General features: G+C 40.8%; 3 protein-coding genes across 8 annotated transcripts; 2 read left to right on the forward strand and 1 right to left on the reverse strand.

The window, feature by feature from the left end:
* Positions 1–1,238: 1,238 nt before the first annotated feature.
* On the forward strand, positions 1,239–9,578 carry LOC109984072 (midnolin). Its single transcript, XM_020634085.3, has 7 exons — positions 1,239–2,065; positions 2,183–2,270; positions 2,362–2,424; positions 3,150–3,695; positions 3,781–3,886; positions 7,953–8,201; positions 8,662–9,578. The coding sequence occupies exons 1-7, from the start codon at positions 1,836–1,838 to the stop codon at positions 8,811–8,813; spliced, it is 1,434 nt and encodes a 477-aa protein (XP_020489741.1). The 5' UTR covers positions 1,239–1,835; the 3' UTR covers positions 8,814–9,578.
* A 1,131-nt stretch (positions 9,579–10,709) lies between these two features.
* cirbpa (cold inducible RNA binding protein a) lies at positions 10,710–15,461 on the forward strand. 6 transcript variants are annotated; one of them, XR_010666330.1, is made up of 8 exons: positions 10,710–10,851; positions 11,550–11,660; positions 11,793–11,899; positions 12,027–12,168; positions 12,287–12,448; positions 12,534–12,592; positions 14,975–15,053; positions 15,161–15,461. XR_010666330.1 is itself a non-coding variant. In XM_020634009.3 (7 exons), the coding sequence occupies exons 2-7, from the start codon at positions 11,561–11,563 to the stop codon at positions 13,094–13,096; spliced, it is 579 nt and encodes a 192-aa protein (XP_020489665.1). In that variant the 5' UTR covers positions 10,710–10,851; positions 11,550–11,560; the 3' UTR covers positions 13,097–13,995. The 6 variants fall into 6 exon arrangements, 3 of the variants coding, with proteins under 3 accessions (XP_020489665.1, XP_020489666.1, XP_020489667.1); XR_002277978.3 differs by having other exon boundaries at positions 12,287–12,443; XR_010666331.1 differs by lacking the exons at positions 14,975–15,053; positions 15,161–15,461 and adding an exon at positions 13,083–13,995.
* Positions 15,462–15,851: 390 nt separating this feature from the next.
* ndufa13 (NADH:ubiquinone oxidoreductase subunit A13) lies at positions 15,852–20,560 on the reverse strand. Its single transcript, XM_020633984.3, has 5 exons — positions 20,402–20,560; positions 17,270–17,348; positions 17,101–17,172; positions 16,928–16,997; positions 15,852–16,064 (listed from the first exon to the last, which is right to left on the reverse strand). Exons 1-5 carry the CDS (start codon positions 20,493–20,495, stop codon positions 15,945–15,947), a joined length of 435 nt encoding a protein of 144 aa, XP_020489640.1. The 5' UTR covers positions 20,496–20,560; the 3' UTR covers positions 15,852–15,944.
* Between the last annotated feature and the right edge of the window lie 336 nt (positions 20,561–20,896).

Consider the following 20,896-nt stretch of genomic DNA (forward strand, 5'->3'; position numbering starts at 1 on the left):
TCTCCATCAAAATCTCTCAGGGACAATAAGTTCATTTGGTTAATTTAGAAAAAAAGGGAGCGATAAGTGTGAGTTTTCTTTTGAATATCAATGAAGTTCAACAAAGATTAGAAAAAAATTGAGCTTTTAAATATATTCCACTGCTTGTAATTACTCCACTTATCTCAAATGTAGCTCTCATATGTCTATAAATCATGTTAGCAATGAAGAGTAAGAGCCAAATCCATGATTTTACTCTACAAAAAACATCCATGCAATGTTTAACAGCCCAGAAAAGGAGGCGATAGATTGTACTGCAGGGTTTTGTTTTGTTTTTGCTTAAAGATGGAAAAAATGAACAATGAGCCCACCATTTCTGCATTTAGGAGAGTGTGGAGAGGAGTGAGTGTGGGGGAGGGGTAAGGAAGGGAGGTGGGTGATTTCGGAGTGGAGTGACGCAGACTGGATAAAGTGGGGGTGTTGTGGGTGTAGCTATTATTAGCCAGCATGTGGAGACTCACATTAGCTGCATTTCTCCGCCCGCCCCGGCACCCTACGTCACTTTACTCCAAGCTGCTCCTCTCCACTGAGCATCATGTGACAGGTGCAGCCTGAGGCCCCACTGCAGACCATGAGAGGAGCGACAAGAATACTAAACAGCCGAGAGGGACAAAGACTGCAGAATATAAAGGATACATACTGCCTGTGAAGGTGTCCTCCCACTGGCTGGACAGGAAAACTATACAGTGGCAATAAACGTGCATGTGATGGACTGGTCAGGGTGTTCTAAGCATTCAGGACAGAGTGTGCTGGGCAGCTGTCAGCACGCAGGTGACCTTGAAAATAAGGAAAAAATGGGAAATGACTGGACTATTCTTCCCTAATTACAGACTCTTATTTATTGTCATTGTTTGACTGTTTTATAGTTACAAATGTCATAAATATGGAAGAATGTATTTTTTATATATTTGTATGTATGTGATGCATTTTTAAGACACCACACATATTTGTTTCTGATAGCTGCAGTCTGTTCTATACATGTCTGTCTCAATCTTTCATGACTGATAAACAATTGTAATCAATCCAAAAATATATATATATTTTATGAAGAACTGCAATAAATAAAGGTTATTTTAGGCTCTTAAGCTCCTGTCCAGAGCAGTTGTTTAGTAAGTCTGATGCTTGAGCTCAGGTAGGTAAGTGGTTGAATGGAGTTTCTTAATACAGTATAAAATATAGACTAATGTGAAAACCCCTTTGTTTTAAAAAGACTGTCGTGATCAGCATAGCACAATTTATTTGTTGTGTAGACTATGAGTCAGTTAGGGCAGAGCAAACTTCCGTATTTATCAGGACAGGTTTCGATTATGTGATTAATAATTGCTACAGCCCTTTATCGATAACGATGTGCCATCCTGTTGATCAATAAGGGATGTTGGCATGATGACAGCCTGTACACAACGTTATGGAGCTGAGCAGATTGCATCATTTATGAATGGCGAGTGAGGAACAAAACTGGGAGGCGCCATGTGAGATAACAGGCGTTTTGATTAGACAGTAATGGCTGCCCGGTGTTGGGGATGTCGCTTATTGGCTGTGCGTATATGTGGGCGGGGCTTACACTGACAGGGATGTGGTGCTTTACACTCGGTGGAGTAGTGCTGCGCGGGTCACCGTCGTAAAAAGGATCTATAGCGTGCGCTCAAGTGTATATTTTGACAGTTGTTTCTCACTGTCCAATGAGGAACGAGAAGCTGTAATAAAAAAGAAAAACACTCATTCTTGCCCCTCGTCTTCGTTTAATCTTGCGACCAGAAACAGGTTTGAATTTGGGCTTTTCATAAAAATTCAGCTGTATGGAGCAGCAGCAGCGGGGTCTCTGTAGCTTTACTCCGGGCAGGTCTCCATGCTGCGGGTCTGGGAGCTCTACCAGTTCGCCAAACATGCGTTTGACCATCACCTCGACCACCGGCAGTCCAGTGGAGCTGACTGTTCCCCGAGGAGAAACTGTGGAGGGATTGAGGACTCACATCTCCAACAAACTCAGAATGCAAACAGACAGAATCGTCCTGCTCCATAAAGACAGGTGAGGTTGTTTTTACATTGATGCTTTGGTTGATATCATCAGCATGAAGTAGCCTATGTAATAAAAAAAAAAATGTCTTTATTTAAATGTCCTGACTTAATGATGGATATGTTTCAGTCAGCTGACTGCAGGTAAGCTGTTGGACCTGGGTGTAACAGATGGCAGCAAACTGACCCTGGTCCCTGTAGTTGAGGCAGGAATAGCAGTAAGTAAGACCATCTTACACTGGGGAGAAAATACACATTTCCATTCACACATTAATGTGATGTTAAGTACTTTTATTTTTGCTGTCACAGTGCTCAACTGCCAAAGCAGAGAGAGGTATCATGGACGTTTTGGAAAGCTTAACAGAAGCCCAGGTAAGAGTTAAGTTCACTTGAATTGCCACCTGTTGTATGCAAGCACAAATAAGGTGGATACACCCTTTAACACTCCACGTTGTTATATTTTTCACCATCTCACCGATGTCCTCTGAAATTCAGCCGCCAATGTCTCGCTCAGATGAACTTGGGTTTTTTTACGTCGTCATTTTTCAAAGATGACACAGAATGACTAAATCAACGAAAGAAAAACCCTTAGGGGGGGGGGGGACTGACTTACATACTTTCATTTGACAATTACAAAGTAGCCTATAGCCTATAGTTTAGCTGTAGTGATAATTTAAAAACCTACTCACTTTAGTCATAAGGCTTTCACAAAATATGTAAACACATGCAAAGATGATTGCATCGTGTCCTTTACTTCTCTACTTCTGTTGGCTGACAGTCATGTAGCTTCTCACACACGTGCAAACACGTTTTTCATTGAGACTTTCATTAATGCGCAGGGAAAATATGTAATCCAATAAATCATCATGATTTCCATGTTTAATAAAACAACAAGGGTTATTTTTCTGAACTGGAAACAGATACACTCTTTTGCTTCAGTTATCTTTCTTAAAGTAGAAAAAAAAGCTGCATGTGTGTTAGTGTTGTAAAGTTAAACGGCACCTGCTGTTACCATGGTAACCAGGGGTGTTGCCAAACTACACTGGACTGAATTGTAAATTTCCCTGTGACGTGTTTCTCTCCTGACTGCACTTCAGATCAGCGACTTCCTGTCCGGGCGCTCACCTCTGAACCTAAACCTTGGCGTTGGTGCACATGTGATGTATGTGCAGCTGCAGCTTTCTGCACAGAACGTGGCCGAGCTGCAGCAGCATCAGCAACTCCACCAGGACTTAAGAGTCGGTAGCAGGAGAGACCTTCAAACTGGCTTGCCTGCTGCGGCCAGAATGAGCCGTCTTGACTCTTCATCCTCCTGCTGCTCCACCAACTGCTCCACCAACACTGCAGGATCCTCTACCCCACCTGCTTCTGACTCTAAATCCACGATCCATTTAAACTCTGAAAGAAGCAGGACTTCATTTCACTCAACAGCCAGCCCCTCCTGCTCATCCCTTCCTTTGACAAACTGCCACCAGGGTGCATTTCCGCATCAGTCCTTTCCTCCCCAAACACCTCGCACATCTTCAACCCAATTTTTGCATCCCAGATCTCCGCTACAAGCAGCCACACCAGTCTGTTCACCTGCTCCAACTGGCTCTGATCCTGGACCCCCAAGTCCAGCACCGGCTTCTACCTTCAATGAGGTCAGCCTTGCAAGTTCTACTGCACTATACATTTCTCCGTGATTGTATTTTCATGTCATAGTAATACTTACTGATTGCTTTACAGGGTAATACTCAAGATCATGCTACTCCTGAGCTGTGCAAGCAGCCAGGAGCAGTAATCGAAAGTTTTGTGAGCCACTCTCCTGGTGTCTTCTCTGGGACTTTTTCTGGTAAGTATGATAACAGCATGTGCTGAATATGATGTAACGGCATAATAAGAGCACAAAAATGTATAGTTGACAATGAATCAATAAACCTTTATTGTTACAAGGGGTACTTCAGTTCTAAAAGTAGCACAAGGGAAGATAAACTTACAGGTTAAAAGAAAAAGTAAACATGAAAAATAACAAGAAGAAGCAGTATGAGAACCATTGGGTCAGTTGGTAGAGTCGTCGCCTCTCAACCGGAAGGTCGAGGGTTCGATCCCCAAGTTGTGGTGGTGTATGAATGTGATTAGTTACTTCTGATGGATGATGTATTGACCACTACCATCAGTGTGTGCATGGGTGGGTGTGACATACAGTGTAAAAGTGCTTTGAGTAGTCGGGAGAGGAGACTAGAAAAAGTGCTATACAAGCTCAAGGCCATTTACCATATTCAAGTTTACTTATTTGAACCTGGGACCCTGTTTCTCAGATTTAATGCTAATAGTTTAAGTTCATTGTTCAGGGTGTGTGGTTATAGGGTCATAGACAATGCTGTAAGCCAGCCCTAAAGGGATACTTCACCCGTTGAAACATGAATCTGTATTGCCATTGAGTCATATTTGTAGTAGAAATGTGAAATAAATTTTGAAGTTGGTGCCTTCTTGGCCGTGAAAAGGCAGAAAGTGTCTTTTTGGGTCATGTGGATGAAAGACACCAAATCCCAGAATGTAGAGCACCGCAGGCCACTCCCACTAAGGACCTCTAGTTCAGAATCAGAAATACTTTATTAATCCCAGAGGGAAATTCGATCGATCCAGTTTCTCCAAAATATACAATATAGCAGTAGAAATATAGTAATAAAAACATTTACAGACATATTTACTTCAACACATAAGACCATTTCCTCAACTGATTCAGAGATTTCTTCCAGAATTGATCTTGGAAATTCCTGGCAGAAAACAGAGTCTATGTCTGTGTCCATAGTCAAACAATGAGAGCACCGACACTACCAGTCCGCCCCAACCCGAGCCGGCCCCGGCTCCTCGTCCTCACCGCCGCCGACAGGCAGGCATTATGTCTCTGCTGCTGAGCTGGCAGCGGTCGGCGGCGGCAGTATATCAATATAGCCGCACGACGGTTGCTGCCAACAGGCCGGGCTCCCCGCGGCCGCAGCAGCCAAAACACAAGACCGGCCTGTCGGCAGCAGCCATCTCGCCGCTATATTTATATTTTTCCGCCATTATCAGCTTTCTCCATAGAGCCATAGCTTCCAAGCAATATGGCGGACTGGGAGTGAGTTCCCACCCACTGATCTGTGATTGGTCTGTAGCTTCAGTGGTCGAAAATATGAGGAACTAGCGTTGTAGTTACACCCCGCTAACCGCAACAGCTTCCAGTGACGCAAAAATTGTCATTTTGCATCACTGGAAACTCCTTTTCAGACTCAGAAATACAAAGATTTCCCATCTCAGGGGAAAATGAGGGCGGGATGCACGACCATTCAAAAATACTACCAGGTTTCTAATTATACAAAGCTTAACGCAAATGGGTGAAGTATCCCTTTAACACTTCTTGTGAGCTGATTCATGGAGTCTCTGTAGTGGTTGGCCTACAATTTTGAGCCTGTTTTTCATTGGTGGACAGACATAGGCCTATACCATGAGGTGTTATAATACTGTAGGTCACTGAGAATCACAGATGTAGAAAATAAAACAAGAATTTGTCGACTCGCCACGATCTCAGTCGGCAGGGGAAATACATTCTTTTTTTTGTCTTTTTGCATACAGTATATGTTCGATGTGGTCTTTTCAGAAAAATGAATGGTCGATTGTTACATCCAAATATTTATAAAATGACACTTGCTTTATAGGGGAAGAGTTGTAAACTATGAAGGCTTTGATAATATCCTTGTCCTCCTCTTACCCACTAACACCAAGCTGCCTGGTTTTACTCTGAGCTACACCTAGTGGCCTTTTTACCAGCTTGTTACCACCACAGCAAAGATCAGAGAATTGACTTTGCAAACTACTGACTAACTAGGAGGCCTTTAGGGTTGTTTTACCTGGCCAGTATTTTAATTGATTTTCATCCCAATGTCCCCACTACATCCACCACTAGGTCTTTGGTCTAGCTGATGTTGAGCTTTAGTTCTTTATCAGCTGCCCGGTTAGGTATTGTAGGACCTATTGTGTAGGGGAGCAGCAATAAGCCTCCCTCCTGGAGGCAGGGCTGGGTGTTGTTAAAAAGTTGAGGAGTCGAGAGAAGACAACCCTCAGTAATCACTCACTTCTACAGGCATGAGAAGGTCTTGTGTGTCAGGAAAAAGATATCATCCTCCACATATGTTGCTTATATTCAAACTGCAGAAGAGGGTCCTGGAAAACCATTAGTAGAGAATTCAGGTAGAACCAGACTCAGAGGTCTTTACTGAATCATAGTTTACAGGCCTTCAGTCACTGTGCGACCGATACTTCCTTGCATGCTTAACTCACAATCCTGAACCTCAACAAAAGATTGTATAGAGGCTTTAATACATCGTTTGAAGTTCGGTGTTTTGCATGAGGGCGCACTCACACTAGGAAAACCATATCATGCCCAAGCCGATTCACCCCTAAAGTCCAGTATGTTTGACTAGTGTGTGTGCTCCGTAATTAATACTCAGAATAACAGAAATACAAAACTGATTCTACAAAATCTTCTACACAACATCAACACAAAAACAGTGGAAAACATGCACATGAAAAATTGAGTATCAAATTCAGTTCACCATTGTTGATGGTTTTGCTATTAAAAAAATGGGTTGGTTCAGATTTCCCAGACAGAACGCTGGTTTTGCAGCAAGTCATGCCATGCGATATGATTGACCAATACCCATTGCATCCTTGTGTACCAAAAAAGGACCATGTACCAGGGACTTAATACTGTACATCAGTGGTTATCAGCTTCATTATACTTAAGAGCCACAATGACAAAAAAAATATTTCTGCAAGAGCCACAATCAAAAAACTGTTTCTTCCCTAAAAGATGCATGGGAAACACAGTGACATGACTTGCAAAGAATGTTTCCCTTTTCTAAATAATTACTTTTCCAAATTTTTCCAAGTAGGACCTGAAAGAGTCACAACTAGTTCCAAATGGGTTGAGCATCACTGCTGTACATCTTTTGCCCAGGAAAACTAAAAAAAAATGTAAAGCTGAGATATATCATTTATTGGAGAGGTATTGATGTTGTCTGGCCCACTATCTTTGTTTATTGGGAGCCTAGTGATCTCCTGTTTCACCTGGCTGGGGGTAAGGGCGGGGTAAGTGTTGGGTTTTTTGGATGCAGTGGGTGATGTCCCAGCAGTGGTTGACATGCTGTAGAGAGGGGCGGGGTGCATTATGCTTCATTCAGTGTTATGGAAATGTCTGGTCAGTGACGTGTAAGAGGGGATTGTCTCTGAATGTTTGTATATACCAAAAGAAAAGGAGAGGGCCATCTCGATCATTTCCATGAAAAGAAGAACAGCTGCCCCCCTGCAGTGGTGTGAATTTCGGCAGAGATTATGGGTGGGGGACCCAGACACAATGGGTGGGGGTTTGTGTGAAACCTATTGAATTCAATAGAAGCAAGTCATGGTCCCCCTGCTCTAAGGAGTCAACTGCTTTGCATTCTTTACTTTCTGTCTTCCATCTTCTCCCTATAAATGTTTTTGAATTGTTTGTAACACTGTGGACGAATCAATTGAGAGATAGAGATTTAGATATACCGTGATAATCAGACTGGGAAATTGCAGTGTTGAGGCAGCCAGATCATAGAATTTACTTAAATGAATAAGGTAGTCAAAAAGGAAAAAAAAACAATAAAAATGTTAAAAACTTTATACAATGAGTAAAAACTAACATGCATTGAAAAAAAACAAAAAAAACAAACACAAGAAACAAGAAAATAATTCAGATCGTTTACTCAATCCAAACCTGTTAAATACTCAAGACAAAGAAACACATGAAGAAAAGTTATTTGAACAGCTGGAACCACTCAACCTATTAGTATTTTTACTGTAAACTAATGTTAATGCATTCTTCTTTTTATCCTCTATAATCCCAACAGGCACTCTGGCCCCTTGCAGTCAGAGCAGCATCAGCCAACCTCAAGGTGGCATCGCCATCATCCTCCAGATCCTCAAAGACCTCCTTAGAGCTGCCCTCCACCACCAGGGGGCTTCGCCTGCCAGCCCTAACCTGCATTGTGCTGCTTCAACCCCTCCAGCCAGCCCAGTGCTCACTACAGAGGAGCAAAGCATAGATAAAAGTAAAACACTGGAGACACAGAGGGAAGGGCACCTGGCTAAAACTCCAGGTGAGCTTTAAACAACAGTCAAAATAAAGACTTATCAAAGATTGCATTCATACATTCTTATTACTAACATTTCAGATGGATTAAATGACACTGACCAAACATTTGGGACAGTTTTAGTCACACGCCTTTAAGATGTGAAGGATCATGTCTTAAAACTTACCTTGAAACTCTACTGGCGATCTACTAAAACATGTTTTAACCTCCAAATTGCTTTTTTTTTTTCTTTGCTTTCACTTTTCTGCACTTTTTCTCCATTTGTCTTTGTTTCTTTTCTTTTGGTTTTTGTGTGTACTATAATATTTTGAGTCATCAGATAACGGACTAGTGACAGTGGAGGCTGTTTTATCCAAATTTTACATTTCTATCAAAAGACGTCATGATAAATTGGATTTCATGGTAAAAATGAGCTTTATTTTCAGGTAGTGTGTCTGACATGTAATTATGGTTTTCTCTCCTGTAGATGAAGAGAGTCCTCCCCTCCACTCACCCACACAGGAGAATCAGGCGTTGCACTGTAAGCTACAGCGGCTGCAGTTTTTAATGCAACAGAGGCAGACTCGCAGGCGGACTCGCAGGAACTCATACCTGTCACAGGCGTCTCACCCATACTAGCCTCCTCACCATGAACTCTAGTTCTCTGGCTTTCAAGAAAAGATCCTTCCACTGTGATGGTATCATCATTGAAACCTGAGCTGACTCTGGACCTTGCAAAATCAGTGGGAGATTGGCCAAGGCACCTAAGGCACCTTTTCAACACTATGAGCATTTCTTTAGAAAATAAGCCCAAAGTCTCCAAGAGTCTGTTCTGTGATGTCAATGTTCTGAGTATGTAACTTTATCTGAGACAGTCCTGCAGGGACATTTTTGTCATTGATAATGATAATGTAGCATTTTTCATGTTGTTCGTCGTGTTCCATACAGAAACCTGGCTGTAGGTTTCATGGACTCCAAAGCCTTATCCGTACATGTCCTGAATGTAAACGGCTTTGTTTTGTGTAGAGCAGGGGTGGGCAACTGGCGGCCAACCCTCAACGTGGCCCTCAGTTCAATTTTGACAAATCAATTATTTGGAAACATGAAGAAAACGTGACAAAATCTGCCATGAAATCATGAAAACCAGAAATATGTCCATATTAATATTTGATTACTGGTATATGTTGAGTTAAATTGAGACATAATTGACTGTAATCGTTTTTGGAAACTACAATTTGGCCCCCTGGCAGTGAGAATTAAATTAATGTGGCCCTTGCTGTGACCAAAGTTGCCCATCCCTGGTGTAGAGGGAGTTCCTAAAAAATGTTTCTCTTATGCAATATTTGAATGTACACATAAGCAACGGGAAGAACCGCAAAGAATAAAGAGAGAAAATGAATGAGATGTTTGTGTTAAGCCTTTTTCATACATGAAACAAGTCACATTTTCCTCTTCATCTATCTGTAAACTTCAAGACTTTCTGTTGTGAAGATCTGTGTCTTCACTGTTTATTATTACTTCTGCTTCTTTCAAACACAAAATGAAATTTATTCAAAGAGACACAACACTTATCAGATATGTGGCACCTTGTGCATGAGAAGTACACAGCTGTAGAGTAATATTATGCCAGACATATAGTTATCGAAACTTGTATAAAGTAAACGTTTTTACTGCCATTCTCAAAATAATGTGAATGAGGCATAATTCTATATCAAACACATAATACAAAAAATGTAAATGTTTTAATTTTGGGAAATCATTAAATGGATGTTTATGGGAAATATATATATAAATGTTGTCGTAAATATTTAGCTGACATATGCATAGCCTAGGAGACTATATACTCTGGTAATAAACAATAAATGATATCTAGCCTACTGAGGTTGGAACAGTTGTAACATGAGGAAGATGCACTACAGATAAGTAGTGAAGTTTGCATATGGTCGTATATGAGTGAACTGCCATCCATGCATCAACAACAGGCCTACAGTTTGAACAAGTTAAAACATGTGGATCAGAAAAAAAAACACTTTAATTGTACTTTAATTGTGTACAAAACAGAAGAGAAAAAAAAACAAGCTGAAACCAAAGAGAAAATAAACAACAAAGGCAACCATCTATAACAGGGGTCTCCCAACAGGTAGTTCGGGAGCTACTGGTAGGCAGGATTTCAGCAGCTCGCCTATAGGTTGACCGACTGTGTTAAAAAATCAAAATCAAAATCTGACGACGGTAAATGCACCTCTTCCCACTATTCAAATATTTGGCCTATAAAAACAAGTATGAAGCACTAATGTTTTCTTGGACATTGATGTGAATTTAAGATTATTGATAAGCATTGGCTTATTGCAATTTCACACACGCACAAACAGCAGCTTTAATCCATCTGACGTAAACTGTAGAAATAATTTATTTTGGCCACTTTTAATTTTTCTGAAAGTAGCTCTCAGATTAAGAAAGGTTGGAAACCCCTCTTATCTATAATAGGCTCACACCATTTGGAGATCAGATACAGCAGGGGGCAGCACTGCCCGCCGTGTTGCGTGTTGTCCCGCAGATGAACCGAGAGAAGAAGACGTCATCGCAGTGCGAGTTGAAAAAGGACGCGCGCTCTCTCTCCTCTCTCATTCGACCTGCAGCCCAGCTCCCTTCAAGCAGCACCACAGCCAGCCGAAAGGTAAGAAGAAATCACTCACTTTCTTACACAATGTGGTTTTCTTACAGCTTGTATTACAGCGCCCGCTTATCATTTTCAAGCAAGATTTTTATTTTGTATGTGGTATTCAACTTCTTTTAAACGCTCGCACCAAAAACCGTTATAATTAATTGCGGTGGTAATTAAAATAATTCGATCCGCTTTTGGTTTATTTCGCAATGTGTTTACAAAAAAAAAAAGACTTTTCGCGGAATTTAAGAAGCACACTGAATGTATGGTAGTTGTATATTATATAAGCATTATATAACCGAGTAGAGGAGTCATCTGTCCGCATCTGAACCATCGAAACAAAAGGGATGACCACGAGCTCCCTGCTACAAAATGGCGCTGAAAGGAAAACTGGAGCTAGCGGGACCCTAATCTGCTAACCACGTTTGTAGGCCCCCGAGGCCCGACTCTCGTACTGCACGGGTTAAGACAATGAATGAAGCCCGCTTTGTCGATTAAATCTATCGAAATATCCATCTTAAAAAAAATAAAAGTGTTACAATCGGTATGCACGACAGATATTCAGAGAATTTCGGGAGGAATTATTACAAATCTACAATTCACGTCGCGAATTACTTGACCCGTGACCTACTTTCCTGCTGCAGCGTTATTGTTTCTTTTCATTTTGCATTACAGGTTTGACTTAAAGTTTCTTTTCTTTCTTTCTGTAGCTACGTTGAAAATGTCGGACGAAGGTAAATTATTCGTTGGAGGGCTGAACTTCGATACCGGTGAGGACGCGCTGGCGGCGGCCTTCAGCAAATATGGAACCATCGAAAAAGGTTTGACGCCCTTTTCTTTTCCTGTTACATGTTGTACAGTGGATTAGTTTCACAAATGTAGTTTTGCATGAACTGCTGAAGCGTTTTCTACATAATAGTGTTTTTTTTTCTCCCCCCCCCCTCCCCCCTCAGTGGATGTGATCAGGGACAAAGAGACCGGGAAATCTCGCGGGTTCGGGTTTGTGAAATACGACAACATTGAAGATGCTAAAGACGCCATGACAGGAATGGACGGCAAGGTAACTTCTACCCAGCAATTATCAGCCTGTTTTTATATTAAATATATTTTGACTATTTAATTTTAAATAAAATTAACTTGTAAATTAAATTGTATGGCCTTGTATTAAAAGTTGCCTCTTGTTGCAGGTGATTGATGGCCGGACGATCCGCGTGGATGCAGCTGGAAAGAGCGGGCGCCCCAGAGGAGGATTTTCAAGCGGACGTGGTAGTGGCGGTGGAGGACGATTCGGCAGTAATAGGGGTAGAGGTGGGCGAGGTTACTCCAGAGGTGAAGACTGTCAGTCTGCTTCAGGGATTCCTCTCTCTACTACTTTAACTCCATTCAAATTTCTGTACTGCTGGATGAGTAGTTAATTGCCGTCCATGTTTTTCCCCCTCACTTTAAGGTGGTGGATACGAAAGAAGCTATGACCGGGGTTATGGCGACAGGAGCTTTGGAGGAGGAGAGAGGAGCTTTGGTGGTAACAGTGGTGGCGGCGGATACAGGAGTGGAGGAGGTGGAGGTGGCGGAGGATCCTACGGTGGAGGATACAGAGAAAATAGGTAAGGTGAATATGAGAGAACAGCTACCTGGATGAGTTTTCTCATTGTGTATTGCAAGACAATAATACCTAATTTTTATTTTTTTTCTAGGGGTCAGAATACATATGATCGCCAAGGAGGAAGTTACCGCGATGGATATGATGGCTATGGTAAGCATGAATGATATGCATTTGCACTGTGTATGTACTTATGTTGGGGCTGTTTTTTTAAAAACAAAATCTGCATTTAGAAACTGATCTTAACCAGACATGTATTTGTAATGACATTTCTGAAGAAAATAATGCTTGGAAAGATGTATTAATTGTGGTAACTTCTGAATTCTCAATGACACTAGGCATCACATTTCACAGCCCCAACATATGAGAACCTGTATCATATACGCCCCTCAGTCTTGTACCTCAGCCAAAGTAGATGCCTCTTTATAACCAGTCCCAAATCTCACTAGCCCCCCCTCCCCCCAACCCCTTTAACAATGAAACCTACTTAATCGGCTATTTCTCGTACCTAAGCTGATGGAGCACCTAACGCAAACATATCGGGAGGGGTTTTGGACTGTCTGGTGGGATGAGGGGGGTGTTGTGAAACTCCAGTGTTGGAACTTTCCGTGTCTTTACCTGTGTGCCCACTTCTTATCCTCAGCTACACACGAGTAAACATCTCCCTGATTCAAGATCATCACTTGGCTGGCTGTATTTCAAAGATGCGCTCCTCAAGAAAAGTGTCCACGTGTTATTGCTGACCTTAGTTTTGTAGTTCTGTTGTAGTAGCTCAAGCATCTTCAAAAAATGTAGCCATGAGTTTTGGTCATTCCTTAACAAACCATGTAACAAAGTACAGTTCAAGACTCTTATCTTGCTTAATTGGGCATCTTGATTCCTCAAAGGTCGTTTGTTAACTAAAAGGCAACTGTATAATCTGATAAGAACTGACAAGTCCCAGTAAGGGGATCAAACAGCTCTCCACATGGCTTTTCGTTGAACAGCCACTACCATTGCTGTAGACTTTTTCTTTTTGTCCAGCACATTAGAAGTGTTTCCTGATTTTGATTCCTTAGTTATTTTTGTTTTTTTTATATTGAAATATCCGATGGGGCTTGTTTGTTTATTCCTTTTTTCCCCTGTCAGTCTTTGTGACTGGCCTTCGTCTTGCCAGGTTTTAACTGAAAGAAGAAAATAACTCTAAAAGCTTTGGGGGATTTTCTGCTAAATTCCTTTTTACTATTAAAAACTAAGTTTAGCCGAGGCTCCTGTGTGTTCAATTTCCCAAAAGAGTGAATTCCTTTCAGACTGGTGAACTACACATCCGAAGTGGCCGGCTGTTCATGAAGTCTGTCCAAGGTATCTTCTATGCTCTGCTCAACATCTGCATTTTAAATGTGCTGTAAAATGGACTAATCTTGTTAAAGTGATCGAAAAATGTAACTACGTTTCCCCAAAGTAAAATCTCAACCGGGAACAGTTTTGTACTTTATGTTCTTTGTATGATCAACAATTTTTTTTTTTCTTTGTCAGTTTGGCTTCATGGAGCCTATTAAACAGACTGTGGAAAATAATCTTGATTCTTTTGCATTGTAAAACTTATCGCATGGGGAGTTTAAAGTTGCGACAGTTAAGTCACTATAGTTGGAATAGCTTTGATTGAGATAATGGAGGGGTTAGCTGAAAATTGGGTGTACTATAAATTTTCCACTTGGTTATATTTGAAAAAAGAAAAAAAGAAAAAGCTGCCTTTCCGGTTTCTAAATACTTAAACAGTATCAGTGGTTTCTGGCCCAATGAATCCTGTACAGGTCTCAAGACCATCGGACAATGGTTTTGATCAAACCCTTGATGCGGTTTGAGTATTAAGCCCCTGCACTGGCACAAGGAGTGCAGGGAAACATCAGCTGGTGTCTGGTCATGTTAAAGCTTCATTATGTTCAAGAGGTCAGCTACTACAAAAACCTACAAGTCCTTGGAGAGTGAAGTGTTGCGCCTACCAACAAGTGCTCATCAGAGATGAAAGCTGCTCTTGCCTAGGTCATATGTGGAGAAAATAGGCCAATGCACGTGAGGTAACAATCTCCTTTTGCTTTGCTCACATCCTTCAAACTCAGTTCTCATTGTTTCCATGAATGCCTTCAAGTTAGTCGTTTATAGTACTCTGCTTCAGATGTCGCCAACATGCCATGGCCTCTACCCGAATCTGATTCATAAAACATCCAAGTCCATTGAGAAAAAAAAAATGTTTCTATGAAGCCCCTCTGGATTGTTCTGCTCCACCTGAGTGCACCACTAAAAGCAGCCTCGTGGGTAATTTTGTGCTCAGTCCACTTCCGTTCACTGCACTAGTCTTCAAATTTGCTCCTGTAATATCCCACCGCAGTCCTTATTGATGTGCAAGGTGTCTAGATAATTTGCAGTTTCTTTGTATCCTTACACAGAGTCAGTGGTGAGTTTCAGACTCATACATAGGGCTGCATGCATTTTGTTGTGATTTGTCTTGTGACTGATGTAATTTTCCAGGTGTAATCCATTTTTCTTTCTCTCTAGAGTAAACTGACTGTTGGAGGCTTCACTGGATCTCCTTGAGGCTGAAGTGAGCGGCATTAACCCTTTATGCAGATAACAGGTACAACCTTGTCTTCATAGATATAAAAAAAAAAAAAATCCCATGTGCTCTGGTTTGTGGTACAGAAAACTTAACCTGGCTGAACATTCTGCACTGCCCTGTTTCAGGTCCAGCGTGCAGCCCCTGAGGAGAGGAGCTTGCCAGGATCCTGCAGACAAGGAAGTTGAGGCCTTTCAAAGATGTTGCTCTGAATGTCAACATTTGATATGAACATGGTCCAAGAAATCATGTTGAAAGGGGTCAGTCTGACCTGTACATAGGGCTGGGCAGTTTCCTTGACGAAGTGGTCGAATGTCAAGAAACAGGGCCCTTTTTCATCATGTCAGCTTAATGAAGTTTACACAGAACTTTACAGAATGATGCTGTTTGATGCTGCTTTTTAAATAAAAACGAGGAAAGTGAAAACCAGATGGCTTGTTTTTTTTTATATACCAAGGTTAATCATTGCATTGATGAGCACAAATTAATTAATCCTGACTATGATGTAAAAATCATGGAAGTACATAATTGGTATTTAAACTTGGTGAGAGCAGTTTACTGCAAAACTGTTTCTATTATCTTGTTTCACTATTGTATACTCAATCATTCCCAAAGTTATTTTTCCATGTGGGAAAGGAGCCGCTAGTTAGACTTAAACCCTCTGCATGTGTGCTGCAAAACATAACTGCTAGTCCATCAGCCCTCCAAGCTCCTAAGATAAAATGTTGTACATAAGGTTACCAGCAACTCTCAGATGTCAAGTTCAATAATTCATTAAATAAAGTCCACATTGTAAAAATGACACCAGATAAACCAAGATGAGGTACAGAAAAAAGATACTTTAATATTGAACATTTACAAGCTGTATTGAGGGCTTGGGTCCACAAGTTGTCAGCCGTTGTAGTCCGCTGCTCAGACGTATGACAAGAAGCCAAAACGCTTATGCAAAAGCTGCTCTTTGGGCCGGAGGTTGAACAGCTCCTCTGTCAGAGGGGACGTCCAGCGGTCTGTGTGGAAGACACTCTCACCAACCTAAAGCATGTAATGAGAGTCTTTATCAATAGGATACTGACATAATGACCCAGACCTCCAAAATCAGACCCTACATTGAAGTGTTAGTGCTGCTGGGACCTGAACTAATGTCTAAAATGCCCATCCCTATCACAAAAGAATGAGGTAATACAGTATTTGCTGTATTTTTGTATTTCCTTCATGTTGCAAAGATATAAAGGAGTTATTGAAACATTGGTGTGCAGTTAGAGCCTTGTTGCATACATTTGATAACAAATATTAATCTCCAGTGATGATTTATGTTGAGTCTTTAAAAATGAGAGTAGCCTTTGATTTACTTATGAATACTCATTACTATTTATTGAGAATAAAGTTGTGAGTTCATCTAAACAGTTGAGATGGGGTCAACAGTGCTGCACTACCAGAGTTAACATATAACACCACCACCTATACCAATTAGTTCCAACTGGCCTCATTTGTCTGGTTTCTGTAAAGGGGATTAATGCTTAAGATTTCCAAATGATTTTGAACGCTTTATTGAGAAAAGAATGGAGGTTTTAAAATCAAGAAGATTGAAGAACATTTAGAGCTGCAATGTTTTTTTGTGTGTAAAAACAAAAAAAGGATTTCAAAAGACAGTAAGTTAAATTTAAGTGTTGATAATCCTGAAAAAAGAAATGTGAGTGAGTGCTTCATCTTTTCATTCTCATGGAATCTAAATGTATTGAAATGCTTCAAATTTTAGATGTTGAACAAAGATGAAAAAGACTAACTACCACACTTAAGAGTGACTGTGATCAACATTTACCAGTGATCAAAAATGTGATGCAAGGCTCTCTTATGTGTCAGGAGTCTAACACAAGGAGTCAAAACGTTTCCTTTACCTTCCAACCTGGAACGTCCTTCATGAGGATCGCCTCCTCCTCCAAATTCTCCCTTAACATCCGTAAGGTCCTGATCAGAAGAAACATGTAACTTAAAGACGCTTATCTTTGAGAGTCACAATCACAATTTAAAATGTGAAAAGGGAATTTGTACGCATGATGATTTATGTCACCTTCGGTCTTGCTCGGCCTGCAGCAGCGGCATCAGAGCTATCCTAGCCTCCAACTCCTCAATCTGCAAGCGTCTGTGATGTACAAACACAAATCACCAGCTGCTACAGCACAATAATGAACATTTTTAGAAACTTTGACTTCCATATATATTTGTTTAAAGTATCCCACCTCCTCTCTCTGTTCCACTTGAAAAGCCTCCAGTAACCAAACACCATGATTCCAATGCCAATCCCGAACATGCTATATCCTGCCAAGGGAAGAAGAAACCAGTGACAGTTTCATGTTAGTGTTTCTTTACAAAGATAATTTAATGTTGGGGTTTAAGTTCCCACCACAATGAACCTATTTAGATACAAGTACCATGTAACATATATACACAGATAGGAATGAACCTTTTATGTACTATTCTCTCAACCCCCGGAAGGCCACAGATACTAGCAACCACTCAAACCGGTTTAAAACAGGACAGATGAATCCCTTAGGCATATTTTTCTGTAACACGTCTTTATGACCATGATGTGATATACATTTGCAATAGCCTGCTGTGCTTAATCGAACTACAGTGTGCCAGATACAGTAATTAAGATTTCCCTTTTAATTTTGAATAAATTACATTGAAGAAGAGAGGATTTGTAGTTTGTGTTAAAAAAGCCTTGCGCAACTGACTTCTGGCATACATCAACAACATGCAGCAAACTGCAGCTGCTGAGGACTTCTCTGTCAAACCTATTTCACAATAATCTACAAACACAGTAAATACCTGCCACAGTTCAGACTAGAGGTGCAGAAATGAACGATTTAAGTTAAGTTGTGTCATCTTTCTCACCTGTGCATAATGACACTCTCACTCGTCTGTCCGCTATGAGCTATTTCTCCCTATAAGGTCGTTCCGTTTTGTAGTTATTAAGTCCTTCTTCAAATTATCTCTAAAAAGACAATTTGAACTGAACTTTCGTAGATCATAATACATATTTTGTTTGTTTGGGACTTTTAGTTCACTGGGAATTCAGAAAGGGGTAAATTAAAGGGATACTTTTCTTAAGGTAGCAGCGTACGGATCAACAACAGACACACGTTTCAGCACAGAGCTTTTATCAGCGCTTTGTTTGTCATCTATTTTCTTTTTGTGCTCGTGCACCTGAAGTTTTATTTCTGTTTGAGTGTGCTCCTTTTTTTCTGTTTTGAATTAGGCCTATCCTAGAACCCACAATGCAACAAGAAACATTTACAAACATGTGGAGTACAAAAACAATTATCGATTACATTTGTTTTGTAACCGATTATTATTTAATGAACTCATTTGCACCTGTAGTTCAGACCAACACATTGTGACGCATGAGGTTACAACAGCCGCTTCACCTGCAAACCTGTTAAGGTGATACTCTAGTTCATACCACCACTTAACACTGCTACTTCATTCCTCGCCTGCATTAGATGCATACTACAAAGTCTACATCTGCAGCTCTAAATGGTTGCAGTGACTGTGGCTCACTGCGAGTTTGTTTCATGAAGGGAACTTTAGACATTAGTACAGGCTGCATTTCTTTTTTTGGAAAAAGCCGTAATTATTTGATTGGTTATTTGGCAAGAAGCCTTAATCATCCATGCTCCCGAACAGTATCAAAAGTGGTAATAGTTATAGCTGAGAAAATATTAAAAACTGCTAAAAAAAAAATAATTGATGATCGAGAAACAGGAACTCTCAACTCCAGTGTTGTCTGGAGTGAGTTCTGGATCTGCACATTGAATTACAGTTGGAGGTTGTGATTTTCAAGATGATTAAAACAAAGACAGCGCAGTGTCTCCATCTGGTGGTGAAAAAGATACCACTGTTTTATCTTGACAGTAGAAGGAAGACCCACAGGGTGACCCCTCAATTCCAGGTCTAAGTAATTAGGGGTTGCTCAGACTGTGGCTTCCAGTGATCAAGACAACAAGAAAATAAAGATAAAATTACTGTTGTTTATTATCCTATGTAACAATAGAGTAGTGTCCTTTTATACCTTCCTTAAAGCCCAAAATGACTTCAATAATCAGCACTATGAATTGGGCTGTAATAGAGCGACCACAGCTGTTATTTGAAACAGCACGAAAATATTTTTTTCTGTGACTTTATTAAAGTAAAATTTTGAGTTTAAACAGGTATACATTCATAGAAGCGGATATTGATTTGTGTAGGCCGAGAACAGAATCATGAGTGTTACAGTGAACTACATTTGCTCAACACAGCTCTTATGCAAGTATTTACAGATTACAGATGCCCTGCCTCACTTCAGCTGCAATTCTACCATTATCAGTCTCAAATGTTGACTGTCAGAAAAGAAAGTGCACCAACTGGCCTCTAACGAATAAGTCAATAAACAGAAATAAAACTACTCTTCAAGGCAATTATTCAAAAACATTAATCTAGCTATCTTTATTCATTATAGGCTTAAACTGCAGATTCGTCATTCACATAATTAACATACGGACACGCATTGCACAGACTAGCTGTTTGTATCAAAAATATTTTGTCTTCATTAAACTTCAACACATCCATATAGATTTAAATTCCCCAAAAGTAGTGGACTCTCAAAACATCAGCAACACTGATCACAACCAGTGTGATGTAGCTGCACACTTTCTCTCATTCACTCGTCTGTGACACACTGTCCTCCTTCAGGCACAACATCTAATTATTCTCCATTCAAAGTGTGCAACAACTAACACAACAATCCACTGTGTTTCCTGATCGCTCAAACCTGTCACACCAGTTCACTTCACACTTAAAGCTGCAAATGAATCCGCAGCAGAGATTTGTTTGGTGTTCTGTTTATGAGCACCTGGCAGGACAGGGTCAGAAACTGTGAACCAAATTTACATTTCTTCAAACTGATAGTTTCACACATTGAGCTGCTGGCTTGATAGGCTGAAAAAAAAAGGCAATCCCCGTCAGGAACAGTTTTTAAATAACATCAAACAGAATCTGTTTCAACACCAGGTGCAGTGTTTGCAGGTTAGCAGCTAGCCATCACCGCTGTCAACAATACTTCACATGAAAACTGTACTCAACAACTTCAACTGTTTAAATAAAAAACACTGCGGTCAAAAGAGACTGGTCCTGCGCTAACAAATATATTTAACCACGAGTGTCTGATGACTTCGACATTTAAATTGTAGTCGAGCTCCTTGAGTCTGTCCCACTGACCTGTTAGCATTAGCCGCTTTTTACAGTGTAGCAAATGTCAACAACTTGTGAATGATTAGTAGCTCTGGTGTGGACCTGTGGTATTTGGTAACTTAAGTGTGTAGTGCAAGTACCCGAAAGTCCTCGTTTTGGTAGATTTCTCTTGTAATCAAAAGCTGCATAGCCTCCCGCAGGAGGCATGTCCTGCTTCACCTTGGACCCCGCCATCTTGCTCCGGCCTTCTCCGGCAACACGCTGGTGACGTCACAAAATGAACTCTTCTTCTTCTTCTTTTGGTTGGCAGACTAGACGCAGCATTGACGTATTGCTGCCCTCCACCGGCGGGAGTAATCAATTATTAAGTCCTCATATCCACTGGTACAGCTCAGAAGAATGGAGACATTTCCACAGTTTTTATTGGGTTTTTTTTCTAGCAGGGTTGATAAGTTGAGGATTTTTTTTTTCCAGGATCGTGAGGTCTCTGTACATTTTCACAAAACGAATTCTTCCTCTTCGGTTCAGAAAAGCTTCTGTGGTCATTTACCGCCCCTCACCAGTCTGGGTGAGACCTGTTTTTACACCTTACTTAAGGCGCTGGAAAGGTCGTTTTCAAGAACCAAGAACAAGCT

This window comes from Labrus bergylta, chromosome 4 (genome assembly GCF_963930695.1).
Source record: "Labrus bergylta chromosome 4, fLabBer1.1, whole genome shotgun sequence".
Classification (NCBI taxonomy): Eukaryota; Metazoa; Chordata; class Actinopteri; order Labriformes; family Labridae; genus Labrus; species Labrus bergylta.

Bases quoted from the DNA above. Each gene is read 5' to 3' on its own strand.
- ndufa13 (XM_020633984.3), bottom strand. From the start codon at position 20,495: ATGGCGGGGTCCAAGGTGAAGCAGGACATGCCTCCTGCGGGAGGCTAT. The intron at 17,173-17,269 runs GTGGGATACTTT...TGTACATCACAG, and splicing joins AAGTGGAACAGAGAGAGGAG to ACGCTTGCAGATTGAGGAGT. The intron at 16,065-16,927 runs GTAAAGGAAACG...TACATGCTTTAG, and splicing joins AGGACGTTCCAGGTTGGAAG to GTTGGTGAGAGTGTCTTCCA.
- LOC109984072 (XM_020634085.3), top strand. From the start codon at position 1,836: ATGGAGCAGCAGCAGCGGGGTCTCTGTAGCTTTACTCCGGGCAGGTCT. The intron at 2,271-2,361 runs GTAAGTAAGACC...TTGCTGTCACAG, and splicing joins TAGTTGAGGCAGGAATAGCA to TGCTCAACTGCCAAAGCAGA. The intron at 3,887-7,952 runs GTAAGTATGATA...TAATCCCAACAG, and splicing joins CTTCTCTGGGACTTTTTCTG to GCACTCTGGCCCCTTGCAGT.
- cirbpa (XM_020634009.3), top strand. From the start codon at position 11,561: ATGTCGGACGAAGGTAAATTATTCGTTGGAGGGCTGAACTTCGATACC. The intron at 11,661-11,792 runs GTTTGACGCCCT...CTCCCCCCTCAG, and splicing joins ATATGGAACCATCGAAAAAG to TGGATGTGATCAGGGACAAA. The intron at 11,900-12,026 runs GTAACTTCTACC...CTCTTGTTGCAG, and splicing joins TGACAGGAATGGACGGCAAG to GTGATTGATGGCCGGACGAT.